Below are 20,023 nucleotides of genomic sequence, written 5' to 3'. Positions count from 1 at the left end.
TTCAAAATAATAATAATATTAAAAAAATATTTTAATAATATTTTATTTAACTTTTAATTAAAATTAACATCTATCTCGTCTCAGCTTCCAAACTCTACTTCTTCTTCCTTTTTTTTTTTTTTTTTTTTTTAAATACATCCAAACTCTACTAAAATGCATTCGTGAGTTATTATAATTTTTCAATGAGATGAGTAATACACTAAGGACTGGGGTGGATTATAGGTACCAAAGACTGACAATCCGTTCCATCGAGATTAGCAATTCAACGTTAATATCACCTTTAGGATGGACGTCGCTTTCCTGGGCTATCGGCCTAATCGTTGCTGCTCCGGTATTGGGCTTCGTTTCCTTCCGCCTTGACCGTGGCCGGTACCAACTATTCATCGCTGCGTCCTCCATTGCCGTCGGAGTTGTTTTCTGCCTTCCCGCGGGATTCTTCAAAACCGAGTGGATCTTCCCGCCATACATTGCCGCCATTGTTGCCGCTCATACTGTTGCCAGATCCTGCCACACCCGCCACCTTGGCCTAATGGTTCGCGGCTTTACTGGGCCAACCATTCACGAACGCCAATTCCCCAAAAGAAGAGCTATATCCGGTTGGTTCTCCCTTTATGGCACTGCCGCCGGCTGCGTAGGTTCTGCAATCATGGCGGCATTCACATACCATATGCTTCGAGAGTCGCCGGATGAGGAGCTTTTAAGCCTTTGGGTCGTCTCCATCTTCAGCGGCCTCAAGTGGCTTGTCGGAATGTTCCATGTCTTCACCAGTGCTGCCAGAATCTTCAAAGACGATACTCCTTCGCAGTCAAGATCCCATGCTCTTTCCATATTTAGGTATCCTCATGCAATCGGAAGCCTTGCCGGAGTTTTCCTTTCGTCATTTACCACAATGTGCATCTTCACCGGAGTGGTGCTGTTTCTCGTGGGCCAACTGTGTCTGACGCCGACATTTCTGCTTTATTTCTGGTTTATTTATTTCATCTTTCCTTTGTTTTCTCTGCCACTATTGCAACCACTGCAGCATCTTATCAAGGCAGACGCGGTGAAAATGCAGCTACTTGGCTTCTTTATATCGGCGGCCACGACAGGGGCGGGATTCTATTACCAGAAATCAAACTGGCAAAGACACTCCGTGATATTTTTCGCCGCTGTTCAGGGCACTTCCACCGGGCTTTTGCATGCTTTCGGACGGGTTTTGTTGCTGGATTGTTCACCGCCGGGAAAAGAAGGTGCTTTCTCTCTCTGGTTCTCATGGATCAAAGCTCTTGGCGCGTTTGCTGGCTTTACAGTTGCATCTGCAGTCCCCGGAAAGATTGGCACTTCTTTCGGTACAGCATTCTTCACTGCCCTGCTCGGAATTGTTATGCTTATTTTCGGGAATGTCAGTGATTTTGGAGGAGCCGTGGCTGCCGGACATGTGAGATCAGATGATGATAGCGAGAGGGGATCGCCGGAGCACAGCATGGATCATGGAGAGATGCAATTTAAGGAACTTGAGCATGGAGAAACACCATAGAGAACTGAACTCCATCGGAGTCTTAACCAAGTATTTTCTTCAAAAAATGTTACAAGTAATTATGTCTTTTGTGTGACATTCTTTGCTAATAATTAATGCCAACGTGATTGTAATGGTTGTGTTGCTGATTTATAGTGGAAGTGCTAAAGTCTATTATTGGATTAAATTCCTTATGTTTCTCGTTCTAATTATCATTTTGTATTTTGTGATTAATGTATCTAATTTAAAACATAAATGTTTCAGCCAAAAATAAGTTTTACAAAAATAAATTTACAAGTTAACGTGTTTTTTGATGTGGTATGTCAAATTATAAAATTATTTTTATATTAAATAAAATTATATCAATTTACAAGTTAATTTTTATAAAACTTCTTTATGAACGTATCACTTCTCAATTTAGAATTAAGAATATCATTCTCCATTGAGTAGCACATTACTTGGAAGAAGGCTATAATAATAAAACATGGATGGTCTGATTTTTTAATTATAAATAATTAAAAGTGACTCATAAAAAATAGAGAAATTCTATGGACAACCGCCCTTGCGTCTCCGTCGCGGAACCGGCTCCCACGTGGCAGGTAAAAACAATGTCGTTTTGTTTATTTTTCGTTTCCCTTCGTTCCCCTTTCCCATTCGATTTCCCTCCCCACCTTCGATTTCTTTCCCCATCTCCAAGTCCCCTTCGTTCCCTCCTCTGATTCCTTCTTCCCCCTAAATCTCCTTCGACGCGATCCTTGCTGTCATCATCGTGAAAACCATCACTCTCTCTTCGGAGCAGTACGAGTTTAATATCCCATCCATGAAGTTCAATACTCCCGACAAGCTCACACCCGTCGATTTCAACGTAAGAAACCAGAGTCTTCGAAACGCAGCCAAGACTGTGATAATACTGTTTGTATTTGATGGAGGATTCGAAATCGGACTTCACCTTGTATTTGAGGTCGTCTTCCATGGCGATGGTATCAAAGGTGGAAGGGTGTGTAAAGGGAGCAGATCTCCACCTTCCGTCACCACCCCCGCTGCGATGATGATGATGGTGATGATCGTCGTCATCCTCGCCGCGCTTGATATTCATGTACAGCTTCAGGTCTCGTTGTTTTCTCAGCTCAATTTCATTAGCCACAGAGTGGATGTGCTAGAGATACGGTCGGAGCATTATGCACTTGTCCATCTTTCGAACCTTCAGCACGAAGCTTCCGTAATCGTTTCGTAGCATCTTGTCAGCGTTGGTCCATGTTAATACGACCTCAAGAAAGTTGTCCTCGACGGTCTGGTTGGGGTCGAGGTAGAGAACGATGTCATTAGGCTTCTTGCCAGTGATAATGTTGGTGAAATCAGAGTCTTCGAGACTAGACAAGGAGTTAAGGTAGAAGGAAACTCTTCGGTAAAGCTGATTCTCTTGCGTACTTTCATTGAATTTGGGGATTTTGAGGAATTGGTGAACATGAAAGCAATCTTTGATCCATCTCCACTATTTCTTCATGACAAAAATCAACCCGGTTTTGAATAGAAGCACCTGAATCAACACGAGAAAACAAACAAGTACTACACCGAGAAGAATCAGGGCTCGGACACCCATAAAAAAAATCTCTTTATGGGTGTTTCGAATTTTCCTTTTGGGTTTTGTATTGAGCGATCAGAGAGAAAAATATGTGATGAAGAGAGAGAGGTGGACGGGGGAGTGATTGTTTCGCTCCTACCCATTCCCACACAGAATAGAACTGAACTCAGAAGACAAACTCAGGAACTCGATGAGGCTAGGGAGAAGACGGTCTTTGGGCCAAGACGAGTCGAAGACGAAGCTTGGGATTCTGCAGCTCGAGGATGAAGCTGACGGTGTTTATTTCATTTCCTGCTTTGCATTTTGTTTCCGTTCTTTCTTTTTTCTTTTTTCTTTCTTTTTTTTTTTTTTTTTTTTTTTACTCTGGAACTCAATGAAGCTAGGGAGAAGACGATCTTTGGGCCAAGACGAGTTGAAGACAAAGCTTGGGATTCTGTAGCTCGAAGACGAAGCTGACAACGTTTATTTTCATTTCCCGCTTTGCATTTTGTTTCCATTCTTTGGTTTTTTTTTAATAAGGCAACTGACATGGCCGTATGCCACATCAGCTGCGGGGACGCACGCGGTTGTCCATAGAATTTCTCTAAAAAATATAACCGATTAATTAGGATTCGGTCAAAAAATATAGAAATAATATTGAAGTAGAATTCTTAAAATTTATATAATAAATTTGGTAATAAGATCATGAAATATAAATAAATATATATATTTAGATAAAAAAAAATTTTATATTCAACAGTAATACACCACACAATCATTTTGAAGTAGAACTCTATTTAAGGGCTAGTTTGGTTGTTGGAATTCATTCAGCTCAGTTCAATTTAATTTTAATTTGAATCTAACATCTAAATATATAACTCTTAAAATTACTAAACTCATCTCAATTCAAAATCTCCTTAAACTTGAGATATATAATATTTTTCAACTCAACACTTCTTTACATTAGGGACCAATAATTTTTTTCAACTTTTCATAAATAATACGAAACTCACCTCACCATCTCAACTCATTTCTATTTATAAAAAATTAAACTCAATTCAGCTCACTTCAACGTCTAAACGCAACCTATATATAAGCTGCGCTTGTACAGACTGTGGACAACTTAAAACCAAAGCAAAAATACTCTTAACGCGGATACTTGAGCACACTAACCAGATCCCCAAACAACTCTCGTTACAGCCCCCAAATCAATTCCGTGTCTTCTTCCAAACAGCGATACATAAAACCGTACCTCGGTAAAACCATTCCTATAAAGGCAATTCCCGACGAAAATGATGCAGAGATGGTGTGCGAAGCTTCGGACTCTGGCCCTTCAGTCGTCCCACACTCTTTCGTCTCTCTCTACATCTACTTCACGTCGCCTTATTCACTCGTCCACACAGCTCCATCAACCCTTCCGTTTTGCTTCGAGTAGATGCAGCTTCAGGCACCTCAATGCATCTTCTACGACCCATTATTCGATAGTTTTGCAGCCCCACTTTGTGTCTCCCCAAGTTTCTCCATCTGTAAGTTGGGTTTGTGTTTATTTTTGTTTTCGGTTTAATTTTTAGCCATTTCCCTTATTGTCTGTTTGATTACTGAAAAAATGCCCCTGATAGGAAGATTCTGAATTTTGAATGCCATCGTTTGTGACAGAAAATATTAATAAAAAAGCTTGCCTTCGTTGAACTGGCCGATTCATTTTCACTATTGAAATTTGAAGTTTGATTGTTCTTGTGCTTGGAATGGAGAATCTTATCTGCAGTTGTTGATATGTGTGTAGGTAATTCAAGTGCGGCATGTCTCTTCCCGAGAGCGGAAGAAGAGGAGAAAGCCAATGACACCGGTCACGTCTAAGATAAAGAAAACTAAAATGAAGTTCTATTCGTAGGTTCACTCTCTTCTAGCCCTTCTAATGAAATGAATGTCATTCTTTAATGGTTGGTATCTCTTTATCAGGTCTTACAAGTCCAGGTTCAGGACAATGAATGATGGCAATATCAGGCGCTGGAAGGAGGGAAAGCGGCACAATGCGCATTTGAAGGTTTGACCGCTTTAATACCATTTAAAATGTAACTATCAACTCTATCTGTTATGGAATTGAATGCCATATAAATCCCATCAAAATAATTAGCACTTGTGAAAATGAATTTACATATAACATTATGCTCCACTTCATTTGGAACTGTATATCGACTCCAGCAGTCTTCTTCAGGGCTGTAGTATAACCGTGTTAAATTTTTATTTCAAGAGGGCTTGTGTCATTATGGTTTCTCTCTTGGTTTTATTGACCCCACAGTATGTGTCTCGTCAAAACAATTGATATGAGTTCGAAGTGTGTTAAAGTCTCTGTGTTTACCCATTCAAGGAAAGTATATTGTAAAATCACCTTTAGATTTATAACCTGCTAATGTCACTTGTGCCTTTTTTTTCTTTAAGGTTGTGTTTGGTTGTTGAACCAAACTCAACTCATCTCAAATCAATTACTGATGGAACCCACTACTTTTTCAACTTATCATAAAAAAGTTAAACTCATCTCAACCTACTTCATACATTTTAACCTAAAAAGTTAAACCCATCTCAACCTAAAAAAGTTAAACCCATCTCAATGGTACCTACAAAATACTACTATTCACAACTCAACTCAACTCATCTCAACTCAACTTAAAAATCTAAGGAGTGATGCTGGATCTCCATTTCCTTTGGGCCTTGATAATTAAGGAGATACTTGTTTTGTAGCTTATATCATCACGTACATGTGACTTTCGAATAATGGTATGCTAGAGTTCAACATCAAGTGCTGCTCACTGATTGGGGCTTATTATGTAAATTGAAAATGAGAAACGCACTGCTCAATCTTGCTGCCTTACCTTTCTAGCTAGCTAGTACTCCAGTGCCCAGTGTCCTTGTGGCCTTTACTAGATTGCTTCAGAAGTCTTATCCTTCAGGCTAGAGCTGGTGTTGTCAGAGGTTGATTTTTGTTCTTGAATTTGGTTCATACCTTTCTCTGCCTTTGGACCAAGAATGCTGAATTTGCTACCTAATCCAAGGATGTTTTTTTTTTTTGATAAGTTACCTAATTCAAGGATGTTTCTGTTAGAATGTTTGTTAGAGTATCTCAAAATTCTATGAATAGTAATGGAATGGTTTGAGTTAAGATGTTTTATTGGGTTTTGGAAAAGGAGAGGGAACAAGTTGGATAAAAATATTATAAAGTTAAAATATTGTTCGAATATAATTTTTTAATATTACTTTTGTTTTGAAGTTTGAAAAAGTTGTATTTTTTTTGTATTTTGTATTTTGTTTTGGAGTTTGTAAAAGTTGTATTCTTTTTTTTTTCTTTTTTTTTTTTGAGTGTTTGGATAATGATTAGGTAATAATTAGATGAAAAAGTTAAGATTTCAAATTGAAAAAGTATTTTGTGTTTAAGTGATGTTTGGGAATGAGATTATGAGAAGTTTTGATAATTTTGAGAATTTCATATCTCGTCTCCATGTCCAAACGTCCCCTTAGTACAGTATTAAGATATTTTATTTACTGTAGCATTTTCTAGGTTGGGGTTTTCCCTTCCTCCAGAGGAGGTGCTGGATATCCTATTTGCTTTTATTTTCTGTGTAGATGGGGAAGGTATTAAGCAGGATTTATGCAGAGAAAGGGAATTGATTTGCAGTTTGAAGGATAGTGAAGGAATACCTGAAATTCAAGTTGAATTTTGTTGGTAGCAATGTGCATGGGAGTGAATCTTAACATTGAACAGTTGCAAAGTTTTGAACTTCAGAGCGAGAGAGTTGCCTTACAGTTATCTCACCTTTGCATTTGGTGCTGAAGTAGATCCAAGATGGTGTGGAAACCATCTTAACGTTTAGAAGTTTTGTCCAGTGTCGGTGGAAGTCTTGCTACTAGTCAAAAGTTGAAAAGAATGTTCTTACTAGGAGCTCCTCGTTGAGTGTTTTTTCTTTCTTTCGTTCTTCTTTTTCTATTTATTCACCTTTTGAAAGAAAATTCAAGAAGGGAGATGAATCTTAATTCTATCTGATTCATCAGTAGGAGACTAGGCGTTTCTTCTGTGAGAAGGGGGTTTGGCCATTTGATGCTATGCGCATTAGAACAATGCATGCAACCCTTCCAAATAAAAGCTTATAGAACGCTGCAAATGAAGATGTGATGTTTTGGGGAAGAATTGTGAAATGTGGGGATCATTAAGAATGTGTGGGATGAATGTGCATGGGAGCATCTGCTCCTTACTCAATGTTCGGAGGGACAATTGCATGAATGCCCTAAAATGCACTCAAAACATTGACCCAATCTTAAGATTGAGACATTGAACTGTTAATAGTTCACTAATGTGTGATTTTACTTTTATATTTTTGCATATTGTTAACATTTGACAGTGTTTCTATCATTCTGCCGATTCAAAAAAGAAAGCTGCAAATCATGGCTTGAAGATATTTGATTTTGGAGCAATGAATTCAGTTGATGAAATTAATGAACTGGTGTTGTTTAATGCAGTCAAAGCAGTCAAAACGCAGACTCAGACAACCTGGCATCGTCCCTGTAGCTTATGCCAAAGTGATGAAGAAGCTGAGCTTTTGTGGTTAACATATCTGGAGTCTTCTATAGGTTCTGCCAGCTCCTTCAATGAAAGAGGAATAAGTTCACCTATGGTCTTTGCATTTTTTTTCCTCCCTTTTTAATATTTGCATCTCAGAATCCATCCCTAGAGCCCGCAGGTTGTGAAACAAGTTTCTGTAGTTGGCTGATTGCTACAATTGATATGTTCAATTTGAGGCTATGGATCAAGATGATTAACGGTATCTTATTTGATAAACTAATTTCTTGAAGAATTGTCTTTGATGGGAAAATTTTTGGGGGATGAAAATAATGTTCAAACTAGATCTGACGGCTGGAATAACATAATCCCTGATATACAACATCAAAAAGGTGTTGGAGGGGATTATACTATGATTAACAGATAGCAGACTAAGCTGTTTCTCTAATGGCTAATATGGTATTTCATCTCTCCTCTTACTGCTGTGGGAAATATATATTTCTCAAGGAAATAGTGAGAGTATGCAAGGGTTCAATGAGCAATGATCATGTGTATTCCACCAATGCCTTGACTTATCCCACCAGAATGAAAAATCAATTAATCACTACCAGTCAAACACGAGATGCGTCAAAAAACTGATATGTAAGAATAAAGGGAGTAGATTAGATTTTAGAAATCTATTTAAGACATGTTACTCTCTTGAATTTTGCTATATATAAGTCGGTGTATTAATATAATATTTGTTATGGAATCGGCCAATTATTATTTTAAAGGGTGCGGCTACTATGCCGCCCCATCTTGACCGTTGGGCATACCGTCAAGCGTAAAAAAGTTTTTATTTTTTATTTTTTTAACATATTTAAATATATTTAAATAAATAAAAAAATACATCAATATATTTAAAATTATTTCTTTAATCATTAAATAAATAAATAAAATTTGACTAGCAGCCAAATAGAAGTATCAAAAGCATAATAGTATTTTCCTGTTTTAAAACAATAAAAAAGACGAATAATTTTTTAAGATAATTGATATAGAAGATTTCCATGTCACGTAAGTGTCTTGAAAATTGGATTTTTTTTGGTGAAGAGCATTTTCTAACTCGAAATCCAATTGGCTTTTGATCCTCAAGTTTCTTGGGCAACCCTCCTAATAAACTGTTTACGACGGTTGGCAGCAAAATGAAACTCCCTTTTATGATTTTTTTTTTTTTTCCTTTTCCTTTCTTAAAATTTTTGTTGAATTCAAAACTCACCTCAACTAATCTCAATTCATCTCATCTCATAATTATAATTTTATCAAATTTCTACATAAAATATAATAAATAATTTTAACTTTTATTATACTATTCACAAACTATTTCAACTCATCTCTGAATCCAAATCACTCATTAAAATTAAGCGGAATATGCATGGGTCTCATATTTTATTTATATGTTTTAAATAAATATAAATATTATTTATGTAAATAGTAATTTGTATGAATATTATTTATCATATATAAATGAATCTCTCGAGATAGATTATTATTATTATTCGTATGCATATTTTATGACTGATTTGTCGCTAACTCCTAATGTTCATATAAGAATTTTAGAAAATTTTGATCGTTGAAATTTTAGGGAGAGCACAAATACTCCTTTCAGCCCACACTCCAGATCAACTGTAGCTTTTGAAAGTCTAGTATGGTATATTAGGTCTCGTTTGATTATGTAAATCATATAAAAATTAAATAAAATATTATTTTTATTTTATAATTTAAATTATTTATTATATTTTATATAAAAAATTTTAAAAAATTTAATAATTAAATAAGATAAGATAAAATGATTTGAAAACAAACTAAACCTAAGATCCAACTCCAAAAATATGTAAATAAATCCTAAATAGTGGTGTAACCTTTACTAGAGAGGCTGTCACTTTCCCATTATGTATCAATCACTAAGGAGCACTATTTCACTAAAAGCCAGAAAATTATTAGATATATATTTACAGCCTTAAATGTACACGTATTTTTTTGTAAACAAATTAATAAATATAAAATCTATATTAAGTGGATCTTAATTATTTTTAAAATAAATATGCAGTACTTACACAATCTATAATTATATATAGTATTACTTTAAAATTATTTATTAATGCTACAAACCACCGTCATGTCACTCTTTCGTTTGATTATGCATTTTTATCACTATTGAATTTTTCTTAATATTTAAAAAAAATTAACGAGTTATGTCGCTTCGTCTAAGCGAAATAGGAGTAAATTGAATATATAGTATATAAATTTTCTCAAAATTATTTTACAAAAAGTTTAGACTTTGTTTGGTTATACAGTTCAGATAAGATGAGATAATTTGTTAAAAATTGAATAAAATATTATTAAAATATAATTTTTATTTTTAGATTTAAAAAATTTAAATTGTTTATTATATTTTATGCGTGAGTTTAAAAAATTATAATGATGAAATGAAATATTTTGTATATCCAAACAAACCTTAGTTTATGATTTTCTATCAGTGAGCTAGACTATTATTATTTTGATTTGTACTATCCACCATATTATATAAACTTATATAAAAATTATATCAACTAAAATATTATTATTTTAAATTAAAATCCATCAAAATTAAATAAAATTCAAATAAATTTAATAAATTTAATATTTTAACTGATAGTTGCGTAAAAGTTATAGGTTGTCTAGATTAGATATCATTTTTGCTATATAATTAATTAAGCTTCAGTTTACTAAAATCACATACTTGATACATCAAACTAAGCTTGTTTCTAAAGTAATTATTTATATTTTTTTAAAACTTAAGATTTGTAATTCCGAAGAAGAATATTAAAAGAGTACTATTACAGTTATAAAGAGATTAATTATATAAAAAATATTTTATAAATTAACGTGACTTTATGTAATTTGTTAATTTTTTTTAAAATAAAAATAATTTTATAATCTAACGAAATATATCATAGCACATCAATTTATGAAATTATTTTATATAATTTATTTATGATTAGAATATTTTTTTCATATTAGAAAAAATCTTATTTTTCTAAAAAAAAAATATACTCATCATTATTGCAATATATATAGCATATGATTTATTTATTTATTTATTAAATATTTAATGTATGAATGATGATTAGAAAATTTTAATTTGTTTAATAAGGATAAAATAAAAGAATATTATGTGTGATAGTGAAAATGACGTGTAGCAAAGTTTACTTTATAATTGCTTTATAAATGAGAGGGCGGTTAAAATACAGGCGCTACTGACTCTTCCTTTTCAGCTGGCAAGATCCCATGCTATTGGAGCGTGTTTCGCACGTACTTATCTGATGGCGTGGGCTGACCAATTCACGGCAGTAAGAACACAGTTCTTTGAGATTTGAGAAACTGGCTGAGTAGTGGAGTCCCGGTCTCTTGAGATATGAGCAACCCATCCCCTGATTCTGAAACCAATATTTCATACACAGGGAGAGAGTGAGAGAGCAAGCATTTCTTTTGGTCAGCTGCTGCAGTGAAGCATAGTACAGGGAACTGCTTTTCCAGGTAAAATGGTTATGTTTTCCCACTTAAAATGCAGCATTGAAAATCTATAAAGAGAAAAAAAAAAAAAAAATGGTTTCCCCTCTGGTAGGTCTTTCTACCGTGTGAGAAGCCCCTCTGCTTGAAGCTTTCGTGTTGATCTTCTTCTTCTTTAACTTTTTCTTTCGTTCCAAAGAGGTAGGGTCTTTACACTATCTACTGTTTGAAGCTTGCTTTGACGTTTGGCCTTGATGGGTTTCCTTATCTCTGTCTAACGTTTTTGAAGACAAGTTTGGGTATGAATGGTGTTTGTGAGTGATGGTACTTTTTTTTGGTGAGGTACTTTACCTTTAATATTCGATCTTAGAGTGGGTTTCTGATATGGGTTTTTTTTCCACATCTTTTCTTTCTTAAAGTTCTTTGCTTTTCGAAGCGTGATTTTGTTGTGATTTTGGGGTTCTTTTCTGCGTGGTAAAGCTTGCAACCTGCTGCATTTGGGCACTTGTTTCTCTTTGAGAAAGCATTCTGGAGAATTTGACTTTCTAATTTTAAGTGCGGCACGAGGGTGGAATAGTGTCTCAAACGAGTCTTCGAGTTGTTTTTCGGCCTGGAGATCCTTTTTGCTCTGAAATTTTCGTGCTTTTCTTCGTAAAATTTTGATGTAATCTTTGGCCCTTTGGGTTGTGTTTTTCTTGAAAAGTTTATGCCTCTTGCTCCTATGGCAGTAGATTTTTCATTCTACTACTTTTGTAAGAGTTGCTCATCAAATTACAGGTTAATTTGTTTTTTTAATAATTTGTTTTTAATATTCTTTTTTCTTTCCATTTTTCTATTAGGGCGCATTTCAATTTGTCGACACAATGTAAGTCATTAGTTAAAGTTTTCAATTTTTTATATTTACGTTGTGTACATGCGCGTGCATGCATGCCTAGTGTGTTTGCCGTTTGTGTCCATGTGCATGTGTTTGTCTGTATGTTTGAGGCTTGAGCACGCTGGCTTCTTCTGGGCTCAGAACTGTTTGAATATTTGTGGGAGTGAGATTGTGGTTGATTATGTGGTTAAATCCCACGTCGAGTAACAGTGATAAGTGTAAGCAGTTGATATAGACCTAAATCCTCTGGCTTAAGATTCTGGGTTAATAAGGTGGCCTCTCATATTGTACCATGCCCTCACAAAGAGATTCTTCATGATGTTAACTCACAAATAAAAAATCCTCTTGCAACTGTCGAATTGAAAACTTCTATTACAGTATAATTCGAACAGTTTGTAAGAAAACTGTGCGGAATGACTTGGGGATTTTACTTATTTATCATTCCAAGTATTTGTAAGGAGCTCGAAATCTTAAGATCTCGTGCATTCAGCTTCCGATGTTTCTTATCCTTAGGAGGTCTTCCTCCACTAGCAGGTTTTTTCAGAAAACTTCATTTATTGTGTTGTGGATGGTAGGCAGGTCTATATTTCATTAATAATATGGTACTTGTAGTAATCGTGCAGAGTTAATATTTGTTATTCAAAGACTTTCTCATATTGTTGTGTGATTGAAAAATCCAAATGCCAACGGTAGTTTCAGTTCCTTTGTTCGAATATATTTTTTCTAGGTTCGTATTTGGGTTGGGTATAAATAATTCTTGATTTGCTTTTGAGTTGCCGATAATTTTTCTCCAACTCTTTGATTCTGCCCTGCTTGTTGATCTAGACTGAAGCATTTATTTTTATGCAGATTTGTGTTTCTTTCAACAAAAAATACTGCCAAGGGCTGGGAATTTCATTATTTTGCTCACTTGTGTTGATACAGATGGCAGATAAGGTACTAGTATTTTCTCAGAGCAGTCTTTGGGTGTAGAGCAGAGCTGATACATCAAGTTGTTGTGAAGATGGGTACCTACTCCAATAGAAACACTATGATACCTGAAGCTACTGCAGGGGCATCTGTTCCACATTTTACCTGGTTTTATCCAGGGAGTTTTCTCTCTGCATCAAAAGCCAGCTCAAATCCTTTTCAAGGAACTCAAACCAACCCTGAACCCGGTCTTCCTGTTGGTCCCATCCGAACAATTGCTGCTACAACTGAACCAATGAAGAATGTCAACTCAACAACTAAAACTGCCAAGGGTAGGAAACAGAAGAATTCTATGAAGGGTCCTAATCAAATTTCATCCAAGGCTTTCAAGCCAAAGCAAGCCAAGAAGACTCCCAAGAAGACAAAGGGACAAAGTATGCCTGACGGAAAACGTGAAAAAAGGATGATGATTAATATTGATATGGACAAAGCAGGCTTTGATTCTTCTGAAGTGCCGCCTCCATACTGTTCTTGTACAGGTGTTGCTAGATTATGCTACAAATGGGGTGCTGGTGGATGGCAATCCTCATGTTGCACCATTAACATATCTGAATATCCTCTGCCTATGAGCTCTACAAGGCCTGGGGCTCGCATGGCTGGGAGAAAGATGAGCAATGGAGCATATGGGAAACTTCTACTGAGACTTGCAGCTGAAGGTCGTGATCTTACTCATCCAGTTGACTTGAAGGACCATTGGGCAAGACACGGTACCAACAAGTTTGTCATAATCAAGTAGATCTGGTTTGTTGCTGTATCTTAAAAATAATCACATTAAGTGGTATGTATATGTAGTTTCTATGATCTTTCCTACTTCTAGAACTTATTTGGAACAAATTGCTGCTTTGAATGGAGGAGCCTTCTTATGACGTCACTTTCTTGCTTTGCCCTTGACTGTTGTTGCTTTCCTTCCATTGTCTTGTTGGCTTGTATTTTCCACGAGATTGTTAATATTCTTTCAAATACAAAATCCGGTAATCAAGATGTATTTCTACTGATTACTTGCACCGTTGGCTTGATTATGTGGACTTAAATTCCATTTATGAATTTGTTTTCATGCTTTTGCTGTGTTATCATTCAAATATAATGTTCTGAGTCCGCGTAGGATATGTATAAATGAGAACTGAACAACACTTTTATCTCCTCAGTTTGTTGCTCAGGTTTCTTTGGAAGGGGAGAAAGGAAATGTCTAAAGACTTCTAGTCCTTTCTTCTCTAGTACACTTCCCTTCCCTCATTTATGTTGACAAACCAAAAAAGTAAAGGTATATAAAGTTAAATCCTTTCTTCTGTAGTTCTCTGACTGCTGTTCTTTGTTTCTTCTACATTCTATAGAACCACTTTTTTTATTTTTTGGGTGCCATCCACTGTTCCACATACAATACTGATTCAACTCTCTGTAGCATGAGTTTCAACAGTAAAAAGCGGGTCGTTTGGCAGTTTCATCTTCAGTGATTTTTATGAGATTTCTTTTACATTTTTAGAAGGTTTTGTCGGTATAGTCTGAATGTATGTCGTACCATATTCACCAGGTTCGAGCTAGTAGGATGATTTAACCGTTAAGCCTATATTCCTCTTACTCTGATCTATGTTACTTAATAGAATGCCTTGGCTAAGAACATAGATTCCTGTAAACGTATCTCTATTGGTTACAAAGATCCTTTACTTCGGCAAAACATAGGAATATCAGTTTAATCTTTTTGAGTTTAAAGCTGGAAAAATAGTTGTTGATTATTTCTTGTTCGTGGTTTTAAACTCAAGCATTAAACCCCAGCCTCTCTGCCTCCAACTTTCAGGTTTTTACACACACAAATAGATAGATAGATAGACAGATAGGCAAACATTGTTTTTCATCTCATAGACCTACACATCGATGCTGAGATTTATTTATTTATTTATTTAAAACTCTTATTATTTCAGATTCACACAAAATCTTAAACAAAGGATGAACTTATTACTTAAAATATTACATGTAATAAACTATGTGTAATTTTCTATTTTCAAGCAGCTTTGCTTGCAAAATAAAAGATTTTACATAAGAAAAGCTGTGCCATGGATTTTGCAAGCATAGGACATTTTGTTTCTTATGACTATTTTTTTTTTCATCCTTTGTTACCTTTATTGTTGTGGTGCATTTCTAGTGGTTTCATGCGTCACTAAATCATTTATATAAAGTCACTTAAAATGTGTTACATAAAATGTGTTACGATGATGTGGTCTCTTATGTTTTCACAACTTCTTTCAACTCATCTCTAATCATTACAATTTTTTTAAATTCTCGCACAAAATAAAATAATTCAATATTTTCAAATTCTAAAATTTTAAAATAAAAATAATATTAAAAAAATATATTCTAATAATATTTTATTTAACTTTAATCTCATCTCGTCTCCGAAAATAAACGAGAAAAGGATTACAAAATTAGAGTACAAAATTAGAGCGAAGAGTAGCATTGTTGTTGGAAGGATATACGGTTTTTTTAGTATGCTAAAATTCCATCTGCCTTCCTTGCCTGGCCATTTCAAACCTCTTGGACCGTCCAAGAAACTTAACGACAATACTAGCTTTTTGTGTCGTGTTTTTGTGCGTGAAAACAAAAGTGAAGACAACCATGAGGTCAACAGGAAAAAGAAAAGAGTGTGGTTTTAATGGTGATGCAGTACAGTATGAGAAATTCATGGGAAAAGCAATGCCAGAAAAGGGTACCCAATCTTCTATTAACTTAACAGAACTTCATGTCTGTGTTCACTTCTCTATAATACACGGCTCCACAGCATTACAATAAGTACTTACGGAGTGTTGTCTCTCCCATCAATAATGGGCTAACACTAAACTGAGACATGGCTACGAAAGTGGAAGATGATTTTAGAGGCTTGCTGCATTGTCCAATACACAAGGCAAGTTTTTAGGCTTTTGTTGCTTCTACGGGAGTTTTAGTCTTGCTGGATATTATCTGCTCGTAAATGTCTCTTATTTTCAACCCGACAATGGTTTGGAAAAGACCTGTTCCATTGTTACTGCCTGGGAAATCTGAAAGCTTCAACATTTGTTGGGTGACTTCTCCATAGAACTTGGTAGAGATGTTGCTTAGATGGCTTTCCACGTAAATTAGCTCATCTAATCTGTCAAATTGGCCATCCATTTCCAGCACTGACACCTAGAAACAGGCACACATTACTGTTAATTAAGTCATTGGCAATATTCTGCAGCATCCATGCATCACAACCAGTTTTATATGATTCTGCTGGTTGATATGCTTTCTTCTGAGTTTTAGCAAATACAATCACTTCATCAAAAGATCATTAGAGAATCAGCCTGTAATTAACTGAGTTTTGACAATGATTTGTGCAAGAAATTAATTAATGGGAAGTGCTAGATTTATAAAGAAAATTATGAAAAGAAAGCTTGCAACTGACGTGGTTTGAGAGAAAAATCTGACGTACTACATCGAGTCCAGTCAGTTTTACAGCATTCTTACTGTAATTCTCATTATGAGCTAAACATTTCACTCAAGAGATGGGTACCTCGTGGCCGAAATAAGAGTCAGGGATATAGGAAAACTTGATGCCAGGGTAGGAGCAAGTAAGCTTTCTTCCACATGGAATCCATGAGATGGAAGAACCTTCATCGAACAGGTAAACTGGGCTGAAAAACTCCACCCCTTCCTTCATTATCAACTTTACTCTCAAAATCTTCCCCTCGTTGTCGTCCGGGATGAGTTTGGTAGGAAGCACTTCAATCACTGCATCTGCATATTGCTTTTGTGGGTCTGCACGCACACCCACCCACCAGGCACAAACACAAACAGTGAGTTTCCTTTTTTTGAGGAATAGCAAGGCAAAGCACAGTTTTGAGCTAAAAAATGTGCACTAGCTAAAAAAGACTACCGATATATGCGTCAAAATCAGGCTTTCTGGCTTCGATACTAGCTTTGATGCTTTCGAGACTGTGTCCTCTCTCTGCCATATCCCTCTGAAATTTACATAACATGGTCGTTCGGTTCAAAGAAATCAATTGAAAAAATTGAAAAGAAACTTTGATACAGATATAGACTTTCAGAGAGTGGTTACCTGAATTTTCCATGCAAACTTAACCTCATTACTGATGTCCAAGTAGATACTGAAATCCAAGAGGTCCCTTACTCGCGCATCATACCTAAATGTGGACAAAGATAACTGATTTATTGATCTGAGGACGTGCACGGACATAATTATCAGAGAACTACTGCTTTCTTCTCATATGTTTCCTTGTTTATTTGTTTGTCAAATGTACAATGTAAACGAAATACAAAACAACAACATTCATAGGCTTCGACACATACGAACTTGGATTACATAGAGTGGCCAGTTCGCAAACTGCTTAGCCCAAACACATAAATGGGATTGATTACTGGAGTTCATGTAAGTTTGTCTATGCCCTGCCTGCCCCCTGCTCGGCAGTTGCCAGGATAAGAACAGAAACTTTTTTAAATTAAAATAATACCATAATGTTCTCCTTTAAAAAAGTAAATAAAAACAGCTTAAAAATTAACCCACATTCTCGTAAATTCCAAGAAAACGACCAAAACGGTTACAGGAATCTTCTTTTTCTAAACGATGCAAGAATAATTCCAGGATTTTGTGAATATGTTTGTGTATGAGAGAGAAAGAGGGAGGGAGATAAATTTTATACTTACATGGGGTGCAAACCTTCAATGACTAGGATCTTGGGAGGCTTGATGAGCTCAGGAGGATCCAAGAGACCAGTAACATGATTATAAATGGGTTTGTCAACAGCAATCCCGTCCTTGAGTGCCTTAACCTGCTCATACATAAGATCAAAGTTGTTGGCTCTTGGGTCAAGTGCAGTGACTCCCTTCTCTTTCCTTCCAGTTCTATCCAGAGAGTGATAATCATCCAAGCATATCACAGTTGTGGTATCACTAATGAGGGTGTTGGAGTCAGGGTTGCCGCCCTTGGGTGGCTCTGCTGCACCTCCAAACACATTGGTCAGCCTCCTCATGAAGGTGCTCTTCCCACAACCTGAGTCTGCTGCCAGACCAATCACTACTGTCTGCGAGTTACCAACCGAGCATGTTATCACATATGGGCTGTTGGTGCTGCCCGATCTCTTGCTGGTTTTCCAGCCACTAGTGGTGTAGAAAACTACCTGTTTTTGGTGAAATCCCAAGTGGGTTTTTGATGGTGCGGAGATTGAACATGTGGAATGGAGGGACTGAGGTTTGTAGACTGCACAAATTGCCATTCTTTTCCCTCTGCACAAGAATTAACAGAGACTCTCTCTGAGAGCGGAAGAGATGGTTGAATTGGCTTTTGGAAATTTTTAGTTGGTTTTGGGAATATACATGAAATGGGTTTGGATTCTTGTATTTCTTCTGATTTTATATGAAAGCTTTGGAACACAACTAGGAGAAAAAGGTAGAGGTTGATGAGAGCAGAAGGCAGTCTAGAAAGGAAGGAAAACGTTGGATTGGAGATGGGAGGCTGATATGTCTTTTTGTTCACAGCCTACAGGTTTATGTGACTACCCCTGGTTTTGGACAAATTTGGAGGTAATTTTAAGGTGGTGTGAGGGAAGACATGGGTGGCCTACACCAATGGGAAGTGGGTAAAATAGTCCAATTTTATTTTTGTTTGCCCAGCAAAACAAAAATCCTGGCTTAAAAAATATTTGAGATAAAAACTGGCATGGAGAAGCTTGGTGGTGATGAAATTGTATTTTGGATGTTTGGAATGCCACGTGGAAACAAGAGAGTGGCTGGTTGAAGATGAGGGGTGGAGGGTGTGGAAAGGAGGAGAGATATGGGGCTTATAATCTTACATTTCAATCTTGGACTATTCTTCTATGAGTGTGTCTTTGTGTGGTCCTCAACATGGCTCACAAACTGTGAGATTAGGAAAAAAAAATGAAAAAAAAAACAACAAATAGACGAGGATATAGAGATAAATAATAATAACGAGTAATGTTATATATAATCGTAGAATGTGTAAGCGTTGTGCAATCGTTTTGAAAAATAGTAGATTTTATTATTAAAAAATTAATTTTTTTTTATGTGAGTTTAGTATTTATTCACATTTTTTAAAATGATTACACGATTCTTGTACACTCACGACTGTAACTATTATTTATAATAATAATAACAGTAATGGTAGATATAATTCTTTTCAGAATTATTACCATTAACATGGAAGACTTCAACGTCAACTATCATAAAAAAAAAAAAAATTGAATAAATCAATTGTACTCTCTGTGAAACTTTGGTTTTAGAATAGAGTTTCGATGCAGTTGTATGGTTATATGTTGGTTTTGGAGAAGTATTGCAGTTGCTGTGGGTGAGGCAGTTCCATGATCCCTCCATTTGCAATAGAAAATTATCTTTGACATTGGCACAAGGTGTGAGACCACTCCTTTGACTACCCACGTAGACGGGGCTGGCCCATTGTCTCGGACCTCTTTTGGTGCGACTCTTTTTTATACCATACCATTTAATATCCCAAATAAAGCTTTATTTCGCATTTTTAGTGATGAGTAAAGTTATATATAATATTATTATAGTTAAATTTTATGCCCTTCCTTTAAAAAACAATAGGATTTATTATTAAAAAATAAAGTTTTTTATGTAAGTATTAGATTTATTCATTTTTTTCAAAAGAAGTTTGCCGAACTTACATATTTTAAAGTTATACAGATCATTTTCGTTCAATGATTCTTTTTTTTTTTAATACTAGGGTGAGAGAGTTCGAACCTAATTCTTTTATTTAAAGACCATATCTTATACCATCTGGTCTAAAAGACGTTAGCTTGCTCAACAATTGATGAATGTTACAAGGAGTATGCCATACCTTACACTATTTCTTTCCCATTTGAAGCTCCATCCGACCGAAACCTCCTAACTATACGTGGAGGTATAGAGCGCACTTTATTGTAATCCAACAAAGTATTCATATGAAGAGCATCTAGATTTAAAGTTTATAAAAATGTCATCCAATCTTGAAAAAATTATAAAATTTTTCTATTAAATAAAACACCTTGAATGAGACAGAATTTAAAA

The 20,023-nt window shown here is 35.6% G+C and overlaps 3 protein-coding genes and 1 pseudogene across 6 annotated transcripts; 2 read left to right on the top strand and 2 right to left on the bottom strand.

Annotated features, from left to right (window-relative positions):
• Nucleotides 1-2,227: 2,227 nt before the first annotated feature.
• On the bottom strand, nucleotides 2,228-3,095 carry LOC109014292 (annotated as a pseudogene).
• Nucleotides 3,096-4,218: 1,123 nt separating this feature from the next.
• On the top strand, nucleotides 4,219-7,913 carry LOC109014261. The gene is made up of 4 exons (XM_018996654.2): nucleotides 4,219-4,582; nucleotides 4,840-4,943; nucleotides 5,016-5,100; nucleotides 7,566-7,913. Exons 1-4 carry the CDS (start codon nucleotides 4,349-4,351, stop codon nucleotides 7,653-7,655), a joined length of 513 nt encoding a protein of 170 aa, XP_018852199.1. The 5' UTR covers nucleotides 4,219-4,348; the 3' UTR covers nucleotides 7,656-7,913.
• A 3,059-nt stretch (nucleotides 7,914-10,972) lies between these two features.
• On the top strand, nucleotides 10,973-13,969 carry LOC109014263 (protein BASIC PENTACYSTEINE7-like). Of its 4 annotated transcripts, XM_018996658.2 has the most exons (3): nucleotides 10,986-11,160; nucleotides 11,973-11,998; nucleotides 12,932-13,969. In XM_018996658.2, the coding sequence occupies exon 3, from the start codon at nucleotides 13,011-13,013 to the stop codon at nucleotides 13,710-13,712; it is 702 nt and encodes a 233-aa protein (XP_018852203.1). In that variant the 5' UTR covers nucleotides 10,986-11,160; nucleotides 11,973-11,998; nucleotides 12,932-13,010; the 3' UTR covers nucleotides 13,713-13,969. The 4 variants fall into 4 exon arrangements, with proteins under 4 accessions (XP_018852201.1, XP_018852203.1, XP_018852202.1 ...); XM_018996656.2 differs by lacking the exon at nucleotides 11,973-11,998 and having other exon boundaries at nucleotides 10,973-11,160; XM_018996657.2 differs by lacking the exon at nucleotides 11,973-11,998 and having other exon boundaries at nucleotides 12,857-13,969.
• Nucleotides 13,970-15,652: 1,683 nt separating this feature from the next.
• On the bottom strand, nucleotides 15,653-18,497 carry LOC109014262 (phosphoribulokinase, chloroplastic-like). Its single transcript, XM_018996655.2, has 5 exons — nucleotides 17,648-18,497; nucleotides 17,043-17,127; nucleotides 16,860-16,944; nucleotides 16,497-16,741; nucleotides 15,653-16,129 (listed from the first exon to the last, which is right to left on the bottom strand). Exons 1-5 carry the CDS (start codon nucleotides 18,214-18,216, stop codon nucleotides 15,878-15,880), a joined length of 1,236 nt encoding a protein of 411 aa, XP_018852200.1. The 5' UTR covers nucleotides 18,217-18,497; the 3' UTR covers nucleotides 15,653-15,877.
• Between the last annotated feature and the right edge of the window lie 1,526 nt (nucleotides 18,498-20,023).

The sequence above is a fragment of the Juglans regia genome, chromosome 9 (assembly GCF_001411555.2).
Source record: "Juglans regia cultivar Chandler chromosome 9, Walnut 2.0, whole genome shotgun sequence".
NCBI classification, from domain to species: domain Eukaryota; kingdom Viridiplantae; phylum Streptophyta; class Magnoliopsida; order Fagales; family Juglandaceae; genus Juglans; species Juglans regia.
This window is presented reverse-complemented; position numbering and strand designations above follow the sequence as displayed.

Excerpts from the sequence above, each read along its gene's own strand:
- LOC109014261 (XM_018996654.2), top strand. The coding sequence starts at position 4,349 with ATGATGCAGAGATGGTGTGCGAAGCTTCGGACTCTGGCCCTTCAGTCG. Across the intron at positions 4,944-5,015 it reads ACTAAAATGAAGTTCTATTC|GTCTTACAAGTCCAGGTTCA; the intron begins GTAGGTTCACTC and ends TCTCTTTATCAG. Across the intron at positions 5,101-7,565 it reads GGCACAATGCGCATTTGAAG|TCAAAGCAGTCAAAACGCAG; the intron begins GTTTGACCGCTT and ends TGTTTAATGCAG.
- LOC109014263 (XM_018996656.2), top strand. The coding sequence starts at position 13,011 with ATGGGTACCTACTCCAATAGAAACACTATGATACCTGAAGCTACTGCA.
- LOC109014262 (XM_018996655.2), bottom strand. The coding sequence starts at position 18,216 with ATGGCAATTTGTGCAGTCTACAAACCTCAGTCCCTCCATTCCACATGT. Across the intron at positions 17,128-17,647 it reads ATTGAAGGTTTGCACCCCAT|GTATGATGCGCGAGTAAGGG; the intron begins GTAAGTATAAAA and ends GTCCACATTTAG. Across the intron at positions 16,742-16,859 it reads TGATTTTGACGCATATATCG|ACCCACAAAAGCAATATGCA; the intron begins GTAGTCTTTTTT and ends GTGTGCGTGCAG.